Source organism: Penicillium samsonianum (genome assembly GCF_028829775.1).
Source record: "Penicillium samsonianum strain IBT 33392 chromosome Unknown utg000006l_segment0_segment0, whole genome shotgun sequence".
Taxonomy (NCBI): Eukaryota; Fungi; Ascomycota; class Eurotiomycetes; order Eurotiales; family Aspergillaceae; genus Penicillium; species Penicillium samsonianum.
In genome coordinates, this window is record NW_026643264.1 from 1,893,435 (window position 1) to 1,914,046 (window position 20,612).

The window sequence follows — 20,612 nt, forward strand, 5'->3', positions numbered from 1 at the left end:
AGACATGATCTTGTCATAGTCCATCTCTGTGAATCCGATCCCAATTCTATTTAGCTGCTCCCACAACTTTGTACGCGGAATGACGTATTGCGGACACTGCATAAGAACATGCTTTGGTGTCTGTGAGCCCTCGTCACAGCTGCATCTATCTGTCTCCGCTGCCTTGATTTTGAACAAGAAGTGCCGAAGCCCGATCCTCATTGTGCGCATCTGAATCAGAATTGCACATTGTGGCTTCGACAGTCCTTCGTATAGACGGAGCGTCTTCTTGTTCGGCGCCTGCACTAAGCGCTTCGTGGGTGCGGAAGTTGTCTCCCGCTCCCACTGCTTCTCCCACCGCTCTCTGATTCGCTGGCGTACCGCCCTCTTAGTAGCTGCGGCGAGGCGGATTATCGGTTCACCCGTTCCGCTCCCGGTCGCAACTCCCATCCCCGCACCAAGAAGCGCTGCGCTCTTTGCTTCTGTATCGGCAAATTCATTGCCGTCCACGCTTTCGTGACCTAGGGGATGACCAAATTCAAAAATTCGGGCAACGGCTTCAGGCAATCACTTCAGGCGCTCGATATCAATATACGCTAATACCTTGCATAGGCATGTGTGCTCGCTCATCATCATTCACCGCCACTTGTCTGACGACGATATAACTAAATAAGAACTGAAAGAACTAAAATACTGAGTAGTTAGGCTAGTCCACATATCCACAACTTCACCGCTGGTTGTGTGGGCCGTTTGCTTGTACTCGACCATTGGGACAAGTATGCGCTCTGTGGCAAAATGTTGACAGATCATCTGTAACTACCAATGCATGGCGCCTTTTACAAGCTGACAACTGCACAATGCATTCCTCTGGCTAATAAGATGCGAAGCCTTTGTATAATGTGTTGGCATTCTAAAAGGTTACTGCTACATACTCGTATTGGACTAGAATATTGGTTGGTGCAAAGTGAATTATAGCAGCCACTGATGTAACCCTTTCACCGTCTAGTCGACCTGTACCGGCAGAGCCCGGACTGTTACGCTCCGACGCATATCTCAGATACCATTTTCCAGCAAAATCTATCGCTTTTCCTTGGGATAAAAGGCCTTCACAACCACGCCTAGCTCTGATTCCCAGGTCGATACTCATGCGACTTGATTGCCTACTTAGATTCATCGCTATGATGGCTGCCCAAGGTCCAAGTATTCAAGATGCCCCAATCAGTGAGTGTTATATTCTTAGGGCTTAGTGGATGGAATTTCCGCTAATATGAGCCGTAGACGAGCTCGTGGGAAAAATGATGTTCCGCGAATACGTCACGGCGATTCTAGCCAGATCAAACAAATCCTTTCAATTACTCGTTAGTTTCTTAGTCTTCGGCTCAACTGAAACGTCTATGCTGAGGCTGACTGATTAGGAGACCGAAGTCATTCAATTTATTATGTCTTATGATTATCTTGCAGCAATGCAGACTCTAGAAGCGGCGCGCATCGCTCCCTTTCACAATCAAGAGACAGACCCGCAAAGCGCCGTCTTCCGAGTACTTGGCTTTGCTTATCGCTCTCTGCAGCACTCACAGGCGTATGCGCTGATGTACAGCCTACTTCAACTTAGCCACCTAGGATGCCACAGGGAACCTCATATCAGTACGTTGGCTTCATTCATCACCAGAACCCCACAGTTGCTGCCACCTCGGAGTACCCAGACTATCGAGGTAAACACACAATCCAACGCCCAAGGAGAAGAGGATCTATCAAAGTATACCTCTGCGTTGAATGAAAAAGGACAAGAAGATGGGAAGGCACTCAAACGTATATATTCAACACTCAGAAAGGATCCTCCTCAGTTCAGTGCGGAAATTCGTTTTGGGGACTTGTATTCATTTGGGGTCGGACGAAATAAGAAGATTGCTGGCCATTTGGCTGCAAAGGATCTCTGCCGTCGAATAGGAATTTCAGTTGGAAGGTGACGGTAAAACGATCTAAAACTTTTCTTTCGGTTCAAATTGCACCATATCTTCGTACGCCTTCAAGCAAATCGCAAGTCCCTTCAAGACTTCCAGGCATGATTTTTGCAAGCCTTACTGCCTGAAACTTCAAATCAAGGACTTCACTAGCTATGCCAAAGCTATTCTAGTGCCTAGATAATCATATGTATTGTTCGATAATCTTTGCTCGCGACGTTGAATGTTTTTCTACTATTTCCTTTTTCTTTTTTTTTCCTTTTAAATATAAACGTTATTTACTGTTGAGAGGCTTCTGGCACTAGTTTAGGAGGTGTTTCTTCTTCGTGCTTCCTCGTAGTAACAAGAGCCTCATAGGAGACTGTAGCATTAACGTATCATGAAGGGACACACGGCTACCTACAAATGACTATAAGATCCTGTCATGCGCAAGAGCTATAGCTGTCTACTTTAAGAAGGGCAAGCAGCGGAAGTGCCGTGAGGTTCTTCTCGGGTTCAAACCGCTTCATAGAACAAACTCTTATGCGAACCTTAATTCCACTCTCCTTCATATTTTTCAACAAAATAAGATTGGAAAGTGTCTCTATTATCATGACTAACAATGCACCAAATAACCGAACATTAGCTGATACATCATAGCAAGCAACGTCAGAACATGCCACTCTTATTAAGGTCCCAAGTCTTTCACATGCGCTTCAGCTAAGCTTTAACAAGCTTCTTAGGAATACTTCCCACGGAATGAATCAACAAAGACATGATGGCCAGCGCAGGGACCCAGCAGCGCTTGCATATGTAACAAAGCATGACATTGCTAATACGTTGAAGGTATATACTTCTTCAATCATCGATTGTAATACAATAATTACATATCAGCCTCTAAATTCGTAGTCTTGCTATGTATGAGAATACATTCTACAATCTACAATGTGAACCAACGAAGCTTATGCCTCTTCGAATCATCAAGATGCGCTGAAATTTTACCTTCATAATTGTGCGGCATTCAAAACGCCCTCGATCGTTCTTCCAGCCATTCTGTGAGGAGTATGAGCGGGGTGATATAGAATCTGGTGGATGAAGACGGAGAATGGAGCCGGTTTGGCTATCTCGGCAAACCTCCAGCGCAAGACCTCTTTCTTTTCACTTCCGTTTCAAGGATTCGGGTATATCGAACTCAAAAATGCCCACTATTAGTGGAGATATCATATCAGCTTTTGCGACTCAACACAGAGACGCCGGTGGAGAGATCACCTGTTCTTATACCACAGATTTCGAAGGCACAACTAGATATGAGCGTCTCGAAGCTTTGAGCTTAGCGTGAAACTACACGGCCTGCCTCTCGGGCACTCCTTTCCAACGACTCAGCGGCATGCAATGACAATTTATTCAAGGGGTGCAATATCTTACCTGTGGCGTGGACCTGGATGGGTAAAAACAAAGTTCGCATTTCTAGACAATAGCCGACTCTAAATTGAGAATTGTTCCGGAAGCTTTCAGTATACCTATTTTCTCGGGACTTATGCGCACCCCACAATCTTCCTGACCAAAGAAGAAGGGTTAATTTCAGATGATCTTATGGTCGAAAAGCTGAAACCAAGTTTAATCGGAATTGCGGCATTGTTTAGGTTAGATAGCAATGATAGTATTACTGGGCTCGCTGTGAACTAGGAAAACTGGCTGAAATGATTGCTTGTGGTATTCGAGCTGTATGGACGGAAAGACGCTGCCGACCATGAAGTTGCCCTAGCGTTGCGACGATCACGCTTAGGTTCTTGATATAGGACGAGGCGAGTCTATACGCTCTCGTTGATTGCAAGAAATACCCTGATAACAAGTTCTCTTTTCCCTGTGTGCTCATCGCCCAAGAGTTTGCTGTGTGGAATTTCAGCCAATTGTATAACTACAGATTTTACCGAGCCCAGCATCCAAAGTAATGTTACCATGTATGATACATGCGATGTCTTCATGAACGAGTCATACCTCATTTCCTCGAGAACACGTAATTATATGTGCCCTATTCATGAAGACTAGTGCTGTTGAGACCGCCTGACTGAATGAAAATCTCTACCTAAATCGGCGTCATGGTTGAAAATAATAAGCTCATTTTGAATGCGGCGAATCCATATTAATATCATAATCCTTTTAATGAAAACGGCTTTCAAAATGAATATCCGTGGTTCACATTGGTATCCTTCTTACTTTGTCATGCGAATGCAAATGCGAATAAAAAAAAGCTCAACATTCGCGAATGTTCCCTACCTTGCCGGCTTCTTTCATCGTGGGCCTCCCGCATTTTCTTCTGGGGTTGATAAAATAGCGCACTATTATTCACTGGCTAAATATTCCTTTTCTATGGTGTATTCATGGAAGTTAATTGGGCATATGAGGAACTTGGAGCCTTATTTTGTATGAACGCTCTCTCTGTAAGGAGAACAAAACTTGTAAACATTAACAAAGCCCAGTCTGTGCTCAGGCAGACTCTGATTGATTATAAAACGAAAAACAAGCTCATTGAATTCGAAAGAAGCAAAAGTTGAACAATTATTACTTCCATATCAATCACTTCTTCTGATCGCTATGACCAATATGCATTCTCTTCAAATGATGCCTCCAGAAGCAACGTTCTACCTACTTCATCACGATTTCCTTCCTCCGCAGATCCCGCAGGCAGAGGATTGTGATTTTGAACACGAACAGTTCCTTCTAGACAAGATCATCGAAGCTCTGCGTAGGTTTAGGGACTTTTTCACGAACTCAAATTTGATATCCTGAATACGACAATCACGATGATCGTTCGTCTTAAGAGCATATGTGCCTCTGATGGCGATGTGAGTCAAATCGAGCTCAATAGGATCCTGGAAAATTTGAAAGATGAAGGTGAGTGATGACATACTCCTAGAAATGTATATGTTCTGACTGAGACTCAGGTGGTTTTCTGCCTATTTATGTCCGAGAGCAGAAGGCTGGGGTTCTCTTCAGTCGATGCAGGGATAAGATACATGCGGAGTCTTTTGAATTGTCACCCCGCAACAAATCTGTAACGATGACTGTGGGGCGTCTCGTGCGTGTTTTTCCCGGTCCTGGGATCGCTTTGAACTTGGCATATTTCAATGAGCTGGGTCTGGGGGAAACAGTTGCCCAGACAATCACACGAATGAGCCATCACTCTTGGGATAAAAAGATCATCAAATTCTTCGTTATTATCAGCCTCAGTGAACAGCCCCAGCGTGATTCCTCCGAAAACCTCCTAGCGATCATTTCAGCGTTGATGCATCAACTTCCGTCCGGCAAGAAAAGCAGTTACAAGCTTAGAAGCGTAGACCGTGTATCAGCATCACCGGGATGCCAGTCGTCCCCATATAGTTTATTTTTGATACGATTCGGTATCAAAAACCAATCGGGCTCGCAGCCATCGCATCGCTGCTCTTCCTCCCCCGGCGCATCTAAATCTCCACACCGATTCCGAGTGTAGCCATCCACGGTACCGTCTAAATAGAGATCCAATATAAACCTCCGGCAGCTTGGTCTTAGCATAATTCTTCGCACGAATTACGTGACCCGCTCACCATTCATTCCATCTTACACCAGCTCTCATTAGCTAGTCAATTCAAGGTATGTCCAGAAATAAAATGGACACCTCATCATAATACGAGAGAGCCGGGCTATGCCACGCAGGCTATGACCCATCTAACACGCCCGATCCCTATGTGTCCAGATAGGTGCGAACATCACCGCCCAGAGAATTTACTTACCGCGATTAACTCGCCCGTAAAAATACTAGGCTACAAAAGCCGAGAATGATGGTGGAGCGATCACAATTTAGTCCTCAGCTACCGTGACTCCCGCAGCCGACAGCGACCTTTGAGTGGCCGGACCGACCGTGCCCCAGGGGGTGATGCTTGACCTTATGGACCGGGACTGGGCGGGTTGCTAGCAGATCTCCTGCGAGCGGCGGCCGGGCTACCTAGAAAGGCGGAGGGTGCCACCTCAGTGAGGAGTTGGACCGTACTTCGACGTATGTTTGCGTAGTCCGTGCTCCCTAAACTAAGATACGTCATCGACTTGACATTGGTTTCTTTTGAAAGTATTTCGGCATTGCTCGTAGGAATCAAGGTACTGACTGCAATTTGTTCTGTTGGCAAAGGTTGAATTTGATGAACTTGGGTGCTCCGGGCTAGGGCTCCGAAAGGAATAAATGAATGCGAATATAGGGCATATTCATATTCGCATTCATATTATTCATATCATGCATTTTGAGCACATTAATAGATCTTCCGTTTCGCCGATTTTTGTATTACCGAAATACACGTTTCCACTAGTCAGTCAACTTATATCTGTTGTGATATGAAGCTAGTGCAGATCAGGAACCAAACCGCACCATCGGCATAAATCCCGAGTTGTCAATACAAAGAACCAAGTTTATTTCCAATCAACTTGGACTTTGTGGTGTATATATAGCCTTGTTTCCCTCTGAATCAATCAACTTATACCTCTGAACTACAACAATTTTGACATTTTTGGGCGTCTGTATCTCTATTTCCATCTGTCTCTCTTTAAAATACCACCATGCCCACAAAATGCATAAGAAGGAGCAAGATACCACCTACAAAGATGGTAGCATATTGTTTGCAATCAAGGCTATTCATAATAGAACAATATATTCCGTTACGGCTGCAGCGCGCGCATACGATGTGCCGCTTGAACGGAGCACTTTCAGCCACCAGGGCTACCAACACCTCTGAGCCGACTCATTTAGATGAGAGTACTTCTACTGAATGGATTATATCTACAGAAGATCGTGGTGTAGCTCCGCGCATATGGATGGTCCGTGTTTAGAGGAATGTGTTACATGCAGCCACCACCACCGACATGTTGGGTATATAATCTATAAGGTCAACCCGAACTTGACCCAAGAAGCAAACTCTGGGAATTCTCTTATATTAAGATTCAATATCAAAGCTCGTCAAAAATAATCGTTATATTCAAAAAACAAAATTGAATAACTATTACTTAACAGAATTCCTTTTGTCCCTTACGGACATTTTTAACAGACACTGGATTTAGTCCTGCTGTTGCTTCACATGAAGAATAAGATCATAAATTTCGTTTTTCCATTCACATGGTCCCCATGAGGTGAGGCCGGCAAGTGTTGGCCGAATGCATGAAGCATTGGCAAAGATTCTCAACTGATGTATGCGTCAATCTAGCTCTTTCTATGAACAACTTCATCGAATAAGAAATTGCGCATTATTCCGGGCACAGCGTTAAGCCACGTAGATAATTATATATAATTGAGGCATTAGGTTTCTTATTGTGCCCTGACAATACTTCTGGTAAATCTCATGAATCAACTACAGACAAGAGCTGTGAGCCGTTATTAAATGCTCGATCGGCGATCCGTACTACAGCTTCCAATATATATATATCTTGGTGTTTAAGCCAGAGCTCACTTTTATCAATACTCAAAGCTAATCTACGATTAGGTAAGATTTGAAGTACTCAAGCCTAGTTCTTCTGACTTCACAGTAGGGAGGAAACCATGGTGAGGAAAATGTGAAATAATTGTTTTCATACTATGCTCGCATAAAAGACACAAGCATATCCAAGTTTACCAAGACATAAACGAGCCAACGAAGAAAATGTTCACATGGTATCACAATCTCGCATATACTTATCGAGAAGCACGGTGTTGAACAGTCTGTGCCCCGTATCGGTGGGCCCTTTGCCGGTGAATTGATTATTCGACAGGCGAAGAGCAACGAAGGACAAACGCCGGAATCGCGAGAGCTCTTGCGCAATCCTACTGGTGGAAACCGATTTTGCCTGGATGACACCAGCAACGATGATAATGCGGATAGAGGCATGAAGGTTTCGAATGTGCTGCACGAATTCCAAGATTGACTGGCCGGTGTTGACTACCGAGTCAACGAGAAATATTGTCTCGCGACCTTGAAGATGCTTATGCTGAATATCGCCTGGGCTTTTTGCATGAAGAAACATGGCAAGTGGCAAAGCCCTGTTCACGCCCAATGCCATTGGTTCACCACCTCGCATCAAAGGCACAATTAAGGTCTCTTCCTCATGAAGAATTCGATAACCATCTGTTTGATGACCTTGAACATGGGTAATACGGTACGTCTCAACGCCAAGAATTTGGGTACAGAATTCAGTGGCAAGATACCATCCAACTTGGGAATGTGCATCCCGCAGTGCTGGCCCCGAGTTCGCTGCATCGCGCATTGGTGTCATGAGCAATTTGGCCGCAAAACGATCAGTAGCATCAAGAAGATGAAGGCTTTGGCGCCGGACAAATAACGACTCAACAAAAAATTGATCCGTCAGTTGTACTAAAGGCAGCCGGGACGCATCAAGGCGAGCAGTTGCATTTGACGGGAGCACAGCCTGGCGCGGCCGAAATCCGGCCTTTCCGATAGATCTTGTCAAAGCCTCGTCCATACTAGTACTTCTCAATGCTTTGTCGCCCGTCATAACAATAGCTTGGTTGGCCGCTTGGAGCATTTCCACATCCAGTGGACTGTCGCCAAAGGCCCAAACATAAGAGTCGTGCACATCACGCAAACGCGTCACGAGTGCCGCTTTCAGTGCGGGTGTCATGACAAGAGCGTCGGACAAGCGCCCCCCGCCGATCACTGTAACTGTTTTCGCCAGACCCTCCCTCTTCAGAACCTTCTCCCAGACTCTGCGAAGTCCACAGGTTAACACCATCGCGCGGACATGAGTCTGACCTGACACCAAGTGCAGAAGATCTAAAATCTCAGAATGGATCTTGATCATGAGGGCCACTTTGTCGCAGCAATCATCATATTCTTTGTTGTCGCCAATGACTTCTTCGCAGAGGAAGGTCGCTTGGCGGAAGGCAGTATATGAGTAGTGCAAAGGGCTGCTAAACAAACTTTTCAAGGGGAATCTCTCGTCCGCCTCAGCCGAAGGTATGGAAACCAGCTCCCAAAATAGTTCACCGCTGTCCTGTGGTGCGAGTGTCTTGTCGGCGTCAAAGACTAGCACGGTCTCCGGCCGCTCGGATCCGGTCGTTATGAAGTCGTCCATGCGTTGCTGGGCCAGTCTGGAATTCAAATCGTCTGTATGGGTCTTAAGATCCTGAATGAAGGGAACAATTTTCCCCATGGATACCTGGCGTTGGGTAATGGTCGTGAAAATGATGTCGTGGGACCTGCAAAGGTGACGCAGTTGTTTTTTCTCCTCTTGCTGCCATTTGATCAAATGAGCAATTGACACTGCTGGGCGACTTCGTTTCTGATCACTCGACCGATACTCCGCAATGTCCTCAGCCGGCACATCAAGATATAAAATGTGAGTGTAGGTGTCTAAATCAGCTGGTGTATACACCAATTGACCAGCAACTTCGTCTTCGGCCCAAAACATGGCATGTCCAGTGACTATGGCACTTCTCCCACTGTCGGAGCTCTCTTGCTTGATCCTTCGAATCGCACGATCACGGACCCCTTCTTTGTCATCTTCCCTCAATTTCTGGAATGCTTCAAGCCCCCCAGGCGTGCCCGCTGCAATCACCTGGCTGCCATCATAAAAGGAAAACTCGGCATGACTCAGGCCACATTTGAGAATATCCAGCAAGAATGATTTGCCAGATCCAGGGAGGCCATAGAGGCCAATGATGACTGGTTTTGGACAGTCGGCTGACGCCGGGTTGGTGGACGTGAGATCGTGGCTGTCACTGCCATTAAGACACGATACAGTGGGAGGCTGCATGACTGAAGCTTTGGTAGAACAGGAGTTGATATCAAGCAAAGTAACTGTGAAAGTTGGTTCTCGATGGAGAAAGACAAGTACATCCTATACTAGCAAGGTTTATATCATGATCTTCTATAGAAAGTAGCGGTCTAAGGGTACACGTGGACCGGTAGGTAGAGTAGGCGTTGAAAAAGTAGAGAATATCGAAATCAGACAAAGTGAGCGAAAACAAAGCGAGCGACTCGGCGATCACAAGGTGCCACGTATCACCAGCAGGCCATGCAAGACCATGTATTAAGTCGCGCAGTGAATATTCCGAATCCCTGAGCTGCAGCGCGGTGATCAAGGTAGAAGAGGCCAGACACGTCGGAGGCCACGGCTGACTCGCTGGAATATTACGGGGTCCATTTGATGGCGACAGGCCACAGAAGCGACCTTTTCATCCTTGCTCGGGTTCACCACTTCATGTATCGAGTACCAGCGTTCTTCCTTGCACATGAGAGCAGCTACTTTGAAAAAGAACCATCGCGAGGTGAACTTGGCCAACATGTAAACACAGATTGGAGCGATTTGATACCCAGAGAGAAAAGGAATCCGGCGAGATGTAAATCCGTCATATTGAGCCCGTGTAATTAAAAACATGACGTCTGAAGCTTCACTCAGTCTAGAAAAACGTGTTTTTGCAAGTCGGAGCTCCTGGAGCTCCTCGCGAAGCCGGTCTCGATGCCAGGACGCTTGTGGCTGCCGAGGAAGATTCAAGCTCTTGAGCCAAAGCCGTAGTGTTGCTTGCCCCAGTTGTATTGGTACTTGTGCCACTGAATGCATATTGAAGTTCAACGGTAAGAAGTTACGGTCATCAAATCGTCAGGTTGTCAACGAGCAAGGTTCGTCAATGGCTAGAAAGGGGCCGCTAAGATCCAAGTCGTCATCGGAGACGGAACATCTCAGGTTCCGATTCTTGTTGCTGCGGCAAGCGCGCCTACTAACTAATCATCTTTCGATGGTGTCCCCAGATCCGGAAATTTACGATTCTCTACTTTTCATTGCTTACTGCATGCGTTCCGCATGGTGAGCGTTCCACATTTCGAGCTTCCCGCATCGTAGGCCTCCCGCATCGTAGGCCTCCCGCATCGTAGGCCTCCCGCATCGCAGGCCTCCCGCATCGTAGGCCTCCCGCATCGTAGGCCTCCTGCATGGTGGCATGGTGTACTTGGACCTATTGGGAATATGGCTGGCAGCCAATCATTAACCTGGAATCATCTGTTGGGTCAAAAGTTGGAATATCCGACTATAAATATACAAAGTCCTCCGTCGGCCCTTACCTATGTTCTCACTTACCCTTTTAACAGGAAGTCAAAATTGGCGCTCAAGCGGGAGAGACCAAATATTAGAAGTATGGGCTCGGCAACTCTAATCAAAGATCTAGAGATCGATCCAAAACGTGTCGGTCGCCCCAGGCTTGACCCATACCAGAGGCTTCTCGGTCGATTTTACGAGCAGCTGTTTCTTTTGAATGCACTTGGACAGACACGTGACAACCACATAACTTCATCTTGCGAGCTTGATGTCACCCGGGCGCGACGCCGACGATTTCTGCAAAATCTTTGTTACATTTGTGAATTCAAAAAAGGGGGCAGCGCATGCACTGCAATTGGGCTTGAGGAGCTCGATACGTGTTACAACTTCTGTGTGGCTTCGAATAACGAAACCGATAAAATCGCTACGTTTCTCCAAAACGTCCTCAACGTTTTGCGGGCCATAGCCCCTCAAGCTGGCACAAATGATACTTGCAGAGAATCAAAGTTCTTTCAGCTATGCATTGGATTTGCTGCTGAGCGCATCGAACAGGAAAGCAAGTGTCTTCGCAGAAACGTAAAAGACTGTCTTTCCAAGCTGAACAGACAAAATGCAGTTTCCGGTGTGTCCGTCCCTTTCACCTATCAATATAGATCCTCTTGTAATTTGTTAATCGATTCAAAGGTTCGCGGTTGATTAAATGGCTGCAAACAGCTATTGGCTTCGATGATCATTACGGACTTTGCAAATTCGCGCACGACGACCGCCATTCCGATCATATGAATGAGATTTTGAGCAGGGGTTTGGAAGATGAGAGACGGTCAGGCCCTACCAGCAGGCGCTCATCTTTTATCCTCGTACGACATTACATCGGCCGGCTTGCACACCATATACGGGCTATTAAAGAGCTGCTTCGGGATACCCAGGACCTGAGTCACCTCCTTGATAACTACGCTGTCTGTAAGATTTATGCACCATCCGCCGTACCTCCACCCATTCGCGACTCGCATACCAACCTTCGGGGAATTCTGAACCGAATGTTCAAGGACAATGATAGTGAAAGAAAAATGCTCGAGGGTGGTCTTCTCCACTTGGACAAGGTGGTCGGGATCTTTAAAGATTTTCTGCGTCCATATAATGGCTCCTTGCTCGATGTCCATGCAGAGGTCCAAGTGTTGGAGTACTTCTACAAGATGCAAAAGTCATTCGCGGGTGACGATCGTTTCATCGCTTGTAGTAAGCCAGCTTGCCTCTGCTGTGAAATGTACTTGAAATATCATCCAGCCCGTGTGATGGTGTCTTCTTCTCACCGCAAAATTTGGACGAAGTGGAGTCCCCCACATGTGCAACAATTTGACAACGAAAACCCTGCCGCCTGGCAACAAAATGATATCTTGATTAAGATGACGCAAGACCTTCGCGAGCAAGTGATTACCCATGTTTTGCAACGCTTACCACCAAACCGTTGGCATCCAGATTCAATCACAAACATCACGGATATCCGGCAATTTGGCATCAGCTCTGACTCGCTCGAGGCATCCGGTGCAGAAAGTCCCGAGACTCCCCCAAGTACGTATTCACGAATTCATCAAAGCAGGTCCAACAGTCCGCCCGACACAGACCTTTCGGATAATTTAGATGCAGAAACGGGATTTGATGAAGATTCTGGCTCGGAAAATGGGGGAGTCCCTCTTTTTGACAGCACTTGAAGGAGCTCAAATACGTGCTGAACCTTATTCTATACATTTTGAGAACACGTATTTAAATCAACGAGAAGCAATTTAATAGCATGAATGAATTGAATCTACACCATGTATTCATTTACAGGTTCATAAAGTCAGTCGAGTGGCGGCTATATTTCCCAGGACCAGCCAGCGAAGCCCGGGGAGACATTTTTTGTCGGTTTGTAGAGGTGCCCTACTCATTGCCTCTCATCGCTACTGTATGAATTGTCTTCTGATGCATCTATATTCTAAGGAAACAAAGAATCTATATCATGCATGGAGTCTACGTGGCAAACAGTGGTCCTCGAGGCGAGATTGCGGTCCACGAGCGAAGACATGAAAGGTTGAAGTGTCAGACGTACTCTGTGTACAACTCTCATGGGAAGGTAATTTAAATGCTTAGATTCTATAGCTGATGTCCAATGTTGAATTGCAAAGTACTCTTTGGCTTTCGCCCGCTCGTCGGTCTTGCGAGAAATAACGTCTATATAATGAATGATATACATATCAATTGCACATAAACTTGAGCAGACTCGAAGCGCATGACACGTTTGTGTTTCAACAGTTATGTCAAGTTGAAACGTTACGCATGTAGCATGAAAGGGGCATTGCGAAGCGCTTCGGCCTGGATTTTCCAGATAGGTTCCGCTAGTCTAAAAAACTGAGGGCCAAAATTGTCTCTCATATTTTGCACGAAGGCATCATCCGACTCTTATCAAGTAGATAGATATAGCTAGGCTTCCCAAAGTTAAACCCGTTTCAATGAGGGTCTGGAGAGAATATTTGTATCTCCGAAAGGGAATCTGTTTGCGACTTGCACTGTACTAGAACTCCAAATAATGCAAGCCACCAACGAGAATAAAGAATGAAGCGACAAACAATGAGTATAGTATTCTGGATCCTCTAACATGGCCATTTGGATGGTGCATCTACGGAAGGTGTTGTGCTTTGTAGTGCTTTTGAGCGTTGTCTTTCCGTGTGAATTTCTTCTGACATACGGCGCAGACAAACAGCTCCTTGGGCCCCCAAATTCTTTCAGCAAGTTCCCTGTGACTAACTCTGACGTGCCGAGCAACGTCCTTTTTGCAGCTGCTATGTATGAGCACTCGGCACAATTGAAAAGCACAGTGTGTACCCGAACACGTTTCCTAAGATTCATTAGAAGATGGGCGAAGGTAAAATCAGATGTGAAACATACTTCAACTGACATTCAAGAGCATAACCTTCTAGCCTTTGACATCCCTCATACCGATAGAAGTACATTTTATCACGTGGCGAAGGAGCGACCACTTCATCTGAAGGCATCTCAGCTTCTTCAGATTTCCAGCCGCACATTGCCGCGTCATGAATCACGGACTCATCATAGTTGGTATTGGTCATTGGGCCAGTCAAATTCTTAAAAGAAGAACTACCAGATATGTCGCCTTCATTGATCAGGAACTCGTCGCATACAGTACTCTACCGAGATTCATTTGCATCGACGATTTCCTGTAGAGCAGGAGACGATATTCCGGTTGTATATAGAGAGGCAGGCCCTGCGGTGAAACTTTCAGGATTTTGATCTTCACCGGTGATATTTGAGTCGGACATCGGAGAAATTGCATCGGTCGGAGGACATCTTGCAGACGCACCTCACACCCCGGTTGGTAGGTCGACGACGAATGAACTCTGAAAATGAGCCATATAGGCCCCTGTGTCATCACTACCCCGTGACCAAGGCTCCATGGTCGGTTTTGTCAGATGGTGGCCAAATGGGAGGTGAAAAGTGCAACATGGTGAGCCGAAGCCAGGTATAAATAGCCCATGCCAGCCGAGAGACCGACTCTTGAGTCATCCCCTTGCGGGTCCAGAGACAATCTCCAGGCAATAGAAAGATAAGATGACGGTGAAAACCTCGTTGGAGCTAAATTTGCTTATCAGTGCAGATTGGGTAGCCACGCATGTATCCAATCTGGATCAGTCATGCCTCTTTTCACCCTTGGCCTCCGCTCACCGCCTAGTTAACATCAATGCGTTTATGTGGCCTAGAACATCGAGGGATTTCGAATGCCGGAAAACAGGTGAATCTCATATCATGTACTAAGTGCCTTTCACACTGAAATCCGATTTGAACACGTAACAGCGGCTGGTGGAGAACCGCTTTGATGCACTACTCTCTGTCAATCAAACAACTCACATTCAAGATGCGCGAATTCGATCGATTGCGTAAACGGCGGACCTGTGAATTACTATATGCGGTTAGTTTTGCCTCTTTGAGTTTAGCGTCCTAATACGCCGTCACGTAACCTACCTTCAATATACTCAGGCTTAAAAAGACCCGTCTTCCCTGCTCTTCCTCACTTTCTCTCACTTTTCCATTTTTCTGCCTCTCTATCTTGCACTCATCGCCGCCCCCTTTCTTTTACTCTGGCCCCCACCGACTACTGCACATTTGCTTTCAGCCCGACGCACTGCCCCTTTCATTTTACCGGAGATGCCGCTTGATCCGACTCCCTGGTCGTTCTGACCAGCGTGGGCTGCAATGCTATCCAGTCGCTCAGGAGCAGAAACACTGGTGATCCAGCCATCCACCGCATCGCATGATTATGTGTCAATACTCCATTTTCCAAAGAACTCTACAAAGACATCTAGACCGCTTTCTTTCTGCTAGTGAGGCCTTCCCGTTGGGTGTCTGTTATTCCGCTGACCTCCCTTGTTGCGAAGTCTCCCAAATTGTCCTCCTTGATGCTGCATGCTCCGCTTCATCCGCCCCATCTCAGGCCCCACCTGAGGTTACATTGCACAGCCCTTGGCGTCGCAGATCTACTCTCGGCCGCTTGTTCGCGAATGCCTCGACCTCCCATCTGTCGTCATCGTTGGCCTCTCCGGTCTCTCTGCACCCAATCGGTGAATCTTAGAAAGAATACCACGGCGATGCGAGCCAATAGCGAAAATACCGCACACTCGCCTGACCTCGGTCGATACTGCATCATGCGGCCAATGCTGGACTGCAACCACGAGAACCATGCTACGATCGTACCGTCACCTACCGAATGGAGAGAGGGCTGACGACTAGTGTGGGCATACGTAGCAAAGGTCATTAGCGAGGGTAGTGGGAATTGTTGCCGGTGAACTACAGCCCGTGGTTGTGAAACTGGTGTGGTCTCGCGTCTCGGATGCAGTGGCCGAGATTTTCTGCGGTGGGTAGAAGGTGGATTCCGCCTCACGGGCGACCGTCGTCTATAAAGAGACTACAAATCCACCCAAGTTGCAAAACCGGAATTCAAAACCACTTCAAATTCCCCTATCCCCTATCCCCCATCCCCAGTTCTCTGTTCTCTGCCATTTCCCCTGTTTTTATGACTACCCACAACCACCACATCCTGAAGAATTTCTCAGCCGTCTCTTCCACACAATATGTCAAACGCTAGTTTTCGCCTATAATCCTTTCGTTCATGGAATCCTTTCCAGGACAAAGCCCAGCCTCTGCGAGATTCTTTCGATATTTGCCGCTACCCAAGTCCTGTCTCGACGACTCCCACCCCGCCTCCCTCTAATCCTATCGACCCCGTCTCCAAGAGTCAAAAAAGTCATTCTCACAAACCTAGCCGTCATCCCCTTCCTGCCCGCCCGCCGTCGGAGGTTTGCTTAGATGACGGCCTACACTCGGACGCTCAAACCACTCGACACGAGCCCGAGTGGGCCGCTTCACCAGCCCTCACGCTGAGACCTTCGACTCTGAAGACCTTTCACAATTGCAGGACCTACGGAGCACCGAAGATATCGATTCTGCTACAATACACGATAATGTTTGTCTGGGTGCTGAGCATCGATCCCCCGGTTTTGGATCGTGCGACTTGGACCCTGCCGTTATTGCTGGTTAGCACCACCCTCAAGCTGCCGATCCTAGAAACACTACCCAGACTGTAGACCTTCCCAGGCAATAAAGCCATCGATCTCGCAATCCTAAGCGATCATGACTGCCCTGATTCTGAGCATATCCAATCAACGGAGAATATTACTAGTATCGCAACATATCAGGGCGAATGTCCCTCGAATTGCTCTCGCTTCCCGAATCAAGATCTATCTTTCCAACGCAGACGACAAAATGCAAAGGAGACCGCGGATCATGATCGCCAGTCCCTCAAAGTAAAGAAATGTTCATGTACAGGGAAGAGAAATGCAAAAAATTGTTCCTATCGGTCCACTAGAGGGCCTAGACGTGGAAAGAGCGCTTCATGTCCTGCCGTTCGTGCCCAATTCTCGGCCCTTTCAGTTGAAGACCGGCTACAGTTCCTATCTTGGCTGTTTGAGGGTGCTCTATCACACTGCGTTTCTACGCGTACCAACACAGATGCCGCCTCTATATCAGGATCCATTCAAGTCGTGGACATCTCCTACGACTATCCAAGTTCAAACACCGAACTAGTTGATGTGCAACTTACTCCTACGAGGAAAGGCCTACCGTGGTCCGTGAAAGAAAGTCGTTTATTGGTGAAGCTCAGGGAAAAACAGAATCTCGCGTAGTCCGAGGTGACGCAACTTTTTGCACCGAAATTCCCTGGAAGGAGCAAAGGGTCCATACAGGTGTACTGGAGCACGACGCTCAAGAAACAGCGTTGATCTTTGGTAGATGCCACGTAGAGAATGCCATATTTATTAACTATGCTATACCTTGGCATATTAAAATATACGTCAGCACTAGTTAAGTTCTTGGTCTACCACCGTATATCGCGGATTGCTATTTCTTCGTTGGAAAAAAAATTCCTCACGTATTTCAAATATCCTTTAAAAGCAGGCAGCCACCCTCGTGAACCATACATAACATGAGACGTAATGCATTGACAGGGTATTGATTTCCTCAAACCAATAGGAAAAAAGAAATTCGGGCCGATGGGATAGTCACTCACATCAAAATCGGCCTTCCTCACCATCAATTGAAGCTTGTGGTAGGTAGATACCCCATGGATTATACCTAGCCGCATTATGTGCCTAATTTTCTAAAGTTCTCCACTGCCCAACTTCCATGAAAACGATCCTTAGTATTACACGTGGTCGTCGGATGAATAATAATCCGCAAATAATCCTGGCCAGTCTCAACTTGAAAACCGTTTCTTCCTTGCTATGCGGGCAATAAGTCAATCAGTCGTCCCTCCCTTTGAACGACAACAATACAGCAGCGTATACAGCATACCCAGACTCCTCGCCTTCACGTTTGGCTGAAAGGATACCAGGAGAGGGTAGGCTCTAACAATGGACGATTACCAGACACTCGTCGTGGCTCAATTCTTCGAGCCACTGCCAAACCTCTCCCAGATATCGTGTCACCAGTTCGTCTTGCACCATATTGCCCCGATCATTTTTCCCAACGCTACCGGCAAGGTAAACGTTCAGCCCAGCCCTTTCCAGGGAAGCATGAGCTATACCGCTATATTACATACTCACTCCACGCACGCCGATCATCGCATTGTCGTCCAGTTCCGAAGCGACAAGCAAGACCTCTTTGGAGTCACAGAAGCTAGCCGCATTCATGGACCTATTGTACCCTTGGTAACATACCAGGGCATGTACGAAGGGCTGTTTGTGTATACATCGCCTTTTGCAGAAGGGACGCCGTATATCAGTGTCTTGATGTCTTCTCAGGACTATAAACTGCCGCTCCAGAAGAAGATGGTGACTGTCCTAGACCTTGCAGACCTCGTTACTCGGGGAGCTAGAGCGAACACTACTATATCCGACACTACTATATCTGACCTCACCTCTACTCTTGAAAATATCCGTCATAAGGTCAATACCTACGTTTTCCGAAACACAACTATCAGAAACAGCATTTCTGCTTGCATCAGCAAACTCCTACCACAGTTACGCGATCTCGCCACCCTCCCCGTTACCCTTACCCACCAGGATCTCGCTCCATTCAATTACCTTATCGACGACTCCACGGGCCGGGTTCAAGCTGTACTAGACTGGGATGGTGCTCTATACCTCCCAGTTGGGTCAAATTTCTATTTTCTGGATAGTCTTTTCGGGTTCATGACCCCAAGTGGTTGGCAAGACACTGAGGATCGTCAGGAACTCGAGGGGGCGTTTTACAATCGGGCTCTGGTTAGTCTTGCTTCCCAGGGAGTTGTGGGAATAACAAAAGAACAACTGGAGTCGCAGAAAGCGATCGGGATGTTGCTGTACGGTGTTGAGCGGCTTCTCAAGTTCAAAGACGAACGAGCCGAGCACTATCTAGATGGATATCTTCAGGGGTTATCTTTCATGACGTATTAGCTTAGTATCTGGACGAGGCCTGTATGCGTGGGAGTTAGACTATATTCGAAAGGATATTGAGAGCTATGCCAGCTTCCTAGGAAATAGGAAAATAGAAAACAAGGAATAATTATCCAAGACATCGCACAATATCATTTCATTAGCTTTTCAGTATGGTTGGATATGTGCTTAATTTCTAGTCATGTGGATGTACATAGCTAAACGAATGCACAAGGGTCCTGGCAAAATATATAACCTCAGGAAGAGGGGGAGAATATTGTTCATGATTTGCAAATTCAAGACTCTTCATCAGCATCCAACTGCGGCATAACCTTGACTTCATGCTCCGTATAGGGCTTCGAGTCCGTAAACACTTTGTGATTGCCAGAGTTCATAGGGGAACAAACGTTGTTTCCTTTGCACTCAACAACCCCATGCTCATTGACATGGAAGCTCCACCCAGTGATGACAGGTTCACTCGTTTCAATCTCTTGTTCGGAGATAAGGCGAAGAGGGACACTGACGGTGCCGCGTCCACTGGGATGTGTAAACTCAATGAAGTCTTCCCTGTCTGCAGGGCTCGGGATGATTGAGATCCGTTTCTCTAGGTTGTGAGCTTTGAGAAACCCGGCAAGGTCTGAAGCGAAAGCTGCGTTGATACGAGTTGCCTCGCCGCTGGCATTGTACTCAAATGCCTGGAACAGTCCGTTTTGGTTGAGGAACCACGAGTTCGGCGCGATCTTGTCCATGTCTATGCTCGAAAGAGCCTTTGGGACGCAGATATCAGATTCTCGGGATTGAACCTCGTGGAACATCACAACTCCGTCTTGGAGTGCGTCGTGGCGATGGAGGAGCCCGGCTCCTAGCTTCTTATGCATGCTGTGCCTGACAAATATGTCGGCGATCGCTATCAAGGTCGCCTTGTCCACCTCTTTTTCCTGTTCTTCGAAGGTTTGGATTGCATTGAAGGAGAGGGCATCCAAGAAGGCACTCTCTACTGCAACCGCCATTCTATTGGCAGGTCTCACTGTATTATCATTGGTATTAGCGATTACTGCTTGTACGATGGTGGAGAATCTGGGTGTGCTTGGCTGATAATGAGCAGAACATGAGATACCTTCTCGTGATGTGGAGATATGAAGCCCACAACAAGTGGGGATGATCAGTATGCTTTCGATGAAAGTTGTGCTGGGTAACTAGTCTGGGCCGGGAGAGAATGGAACAAAGAGAATTGGAAGGAATGTCTGTATTTATATGAGAAATGGTTCGAGCAACAGCAGGCCAAATATCGAGTAAGCGGGGAACCTTGTCATCCAGGGCGTGCTCAAGACAGAAGAGAACGGGAGCAAGTCCTGATTTACAGCGGCTAACAATCCATCACTATCGCAAAGATCCACTCCAGCTGAAAAATATTTGAGCCGCAACCACCTCTTCCTGGCCTGAGAGCTTCCAATCTTGGTTTCATGCTGACGTGGCCTGCAGCACGCGGTTTTGCAATGACAAATATGCATGTAAGCACGAACGGGTCACCGGAAAGGGGGCTGGCGGCTAAATACTGACTGCCATTGGCCATAGAACGGACCAGCCACCCACTCACACCGCTGTATTTTATCAAACCTCAAAAAGTATGTGTCATTACACTTCAAAATGCGGGGTTTGGTGTTACACCACATAAAGAGCTATACCAAAT

The 20,612-nt window shown here is 46.9% G+C and overlaps 5 protein-coding genes across 5 annotated transcripts; 3 read left to right on the forward strand and 2 right to left on the reverse strand.

The window, feature by feature from the left end:
* Window positions 1-7,580: 7,580 nt before the first annotated feature.
* On the reverse strand, window positions 7,581-9,686 carry N7471_010743 (uncharacterized protein; the record flags this gene model as incomplete). Its single annotated transcript, XM_057283462.1, has 1 exon — window positions 7,581-9,686. One exon carries the CDS (start codon window positions 9,684-9,686, stop codon window positions 7,581-7,583), a length of 2,106 nt encoding a protein of 701 aa, XP_057132441.1.
* Window positions 9,687-11,063: 1,377 nt separating this feature from the next.
* On the forward strand, window positions 11,064-12,673 carry N7471_010744 (nucleic acid/nucleotide deaminase domain-containing protein; the record flags this gene model as incomplete). The annotated part of the gene is made up of 2 exons (XM_057283463.1): window positions 11,064-11,586; window positions 11,649-12,673. The coding sequence occupies 2 exons, from the start codon at window positions 11,064-11,066 to the stop codon at window positions 12,671-12,673; spliced, it is 1,548 nt and encodes a 515-aa protein (XP_057132442.1).
* Window positions 12,674-16,276: 3,603 nt separating this feature from the next.
* Window positions 16,277-17,096, forward strand: N7471_010745 (uncharacterized protein; the record flags this gene model as incomplete). The annotated part of the gene is made up of 3 exons (XM_057283464.1): window positions 16,277-16,546; window positions 16,598-16,816; window positions 16,839-17,096. Coding segments are annotated over 3 exons (747 nt in total), but the record flags the coding sequence as incomplete, so codon positions are not given.
* Window positions 17,097-17,920: 824 nt separating this feature from the next.
* N7471_010746 (uncharacterized protein) lies at window positions 17,921-18,943 on the forward strand (the record flags this gene model as incomplete). The annotated part of the gene is made up of 1 exon (XM_057283465.1): window positions 17,921-18,943. The coding sequence occupies one exon, from the start codon at window positions 17,921-17,923 to the stop codon at window positions 18,941-18,943; it is 1,023 nt and encodes a 340-aa protein (XP_057132444.1).
* A 275-nt stretch (window positions 18,944-19,218) lies between these two features.
* N7471_010747 (uncharacterized protein) lies at window positions 19,219-19,932 on the reverse strand (the record flags this gene model as incomplete). The annotated part of the gene is made up of 1 exon (XM_057283466.1): window positions 19,219-19,932. The coding sequence occupies one exon, from the start codon at window positions 19,930-19,932 to the stop codon at window positions 19,219-19,221; it is 714 nt and encodes a 237-aa protein (XP_057132445.1).
* Between the last annotated feature and the right edge of the window lie 680 nt (window positions 19,933-20,612).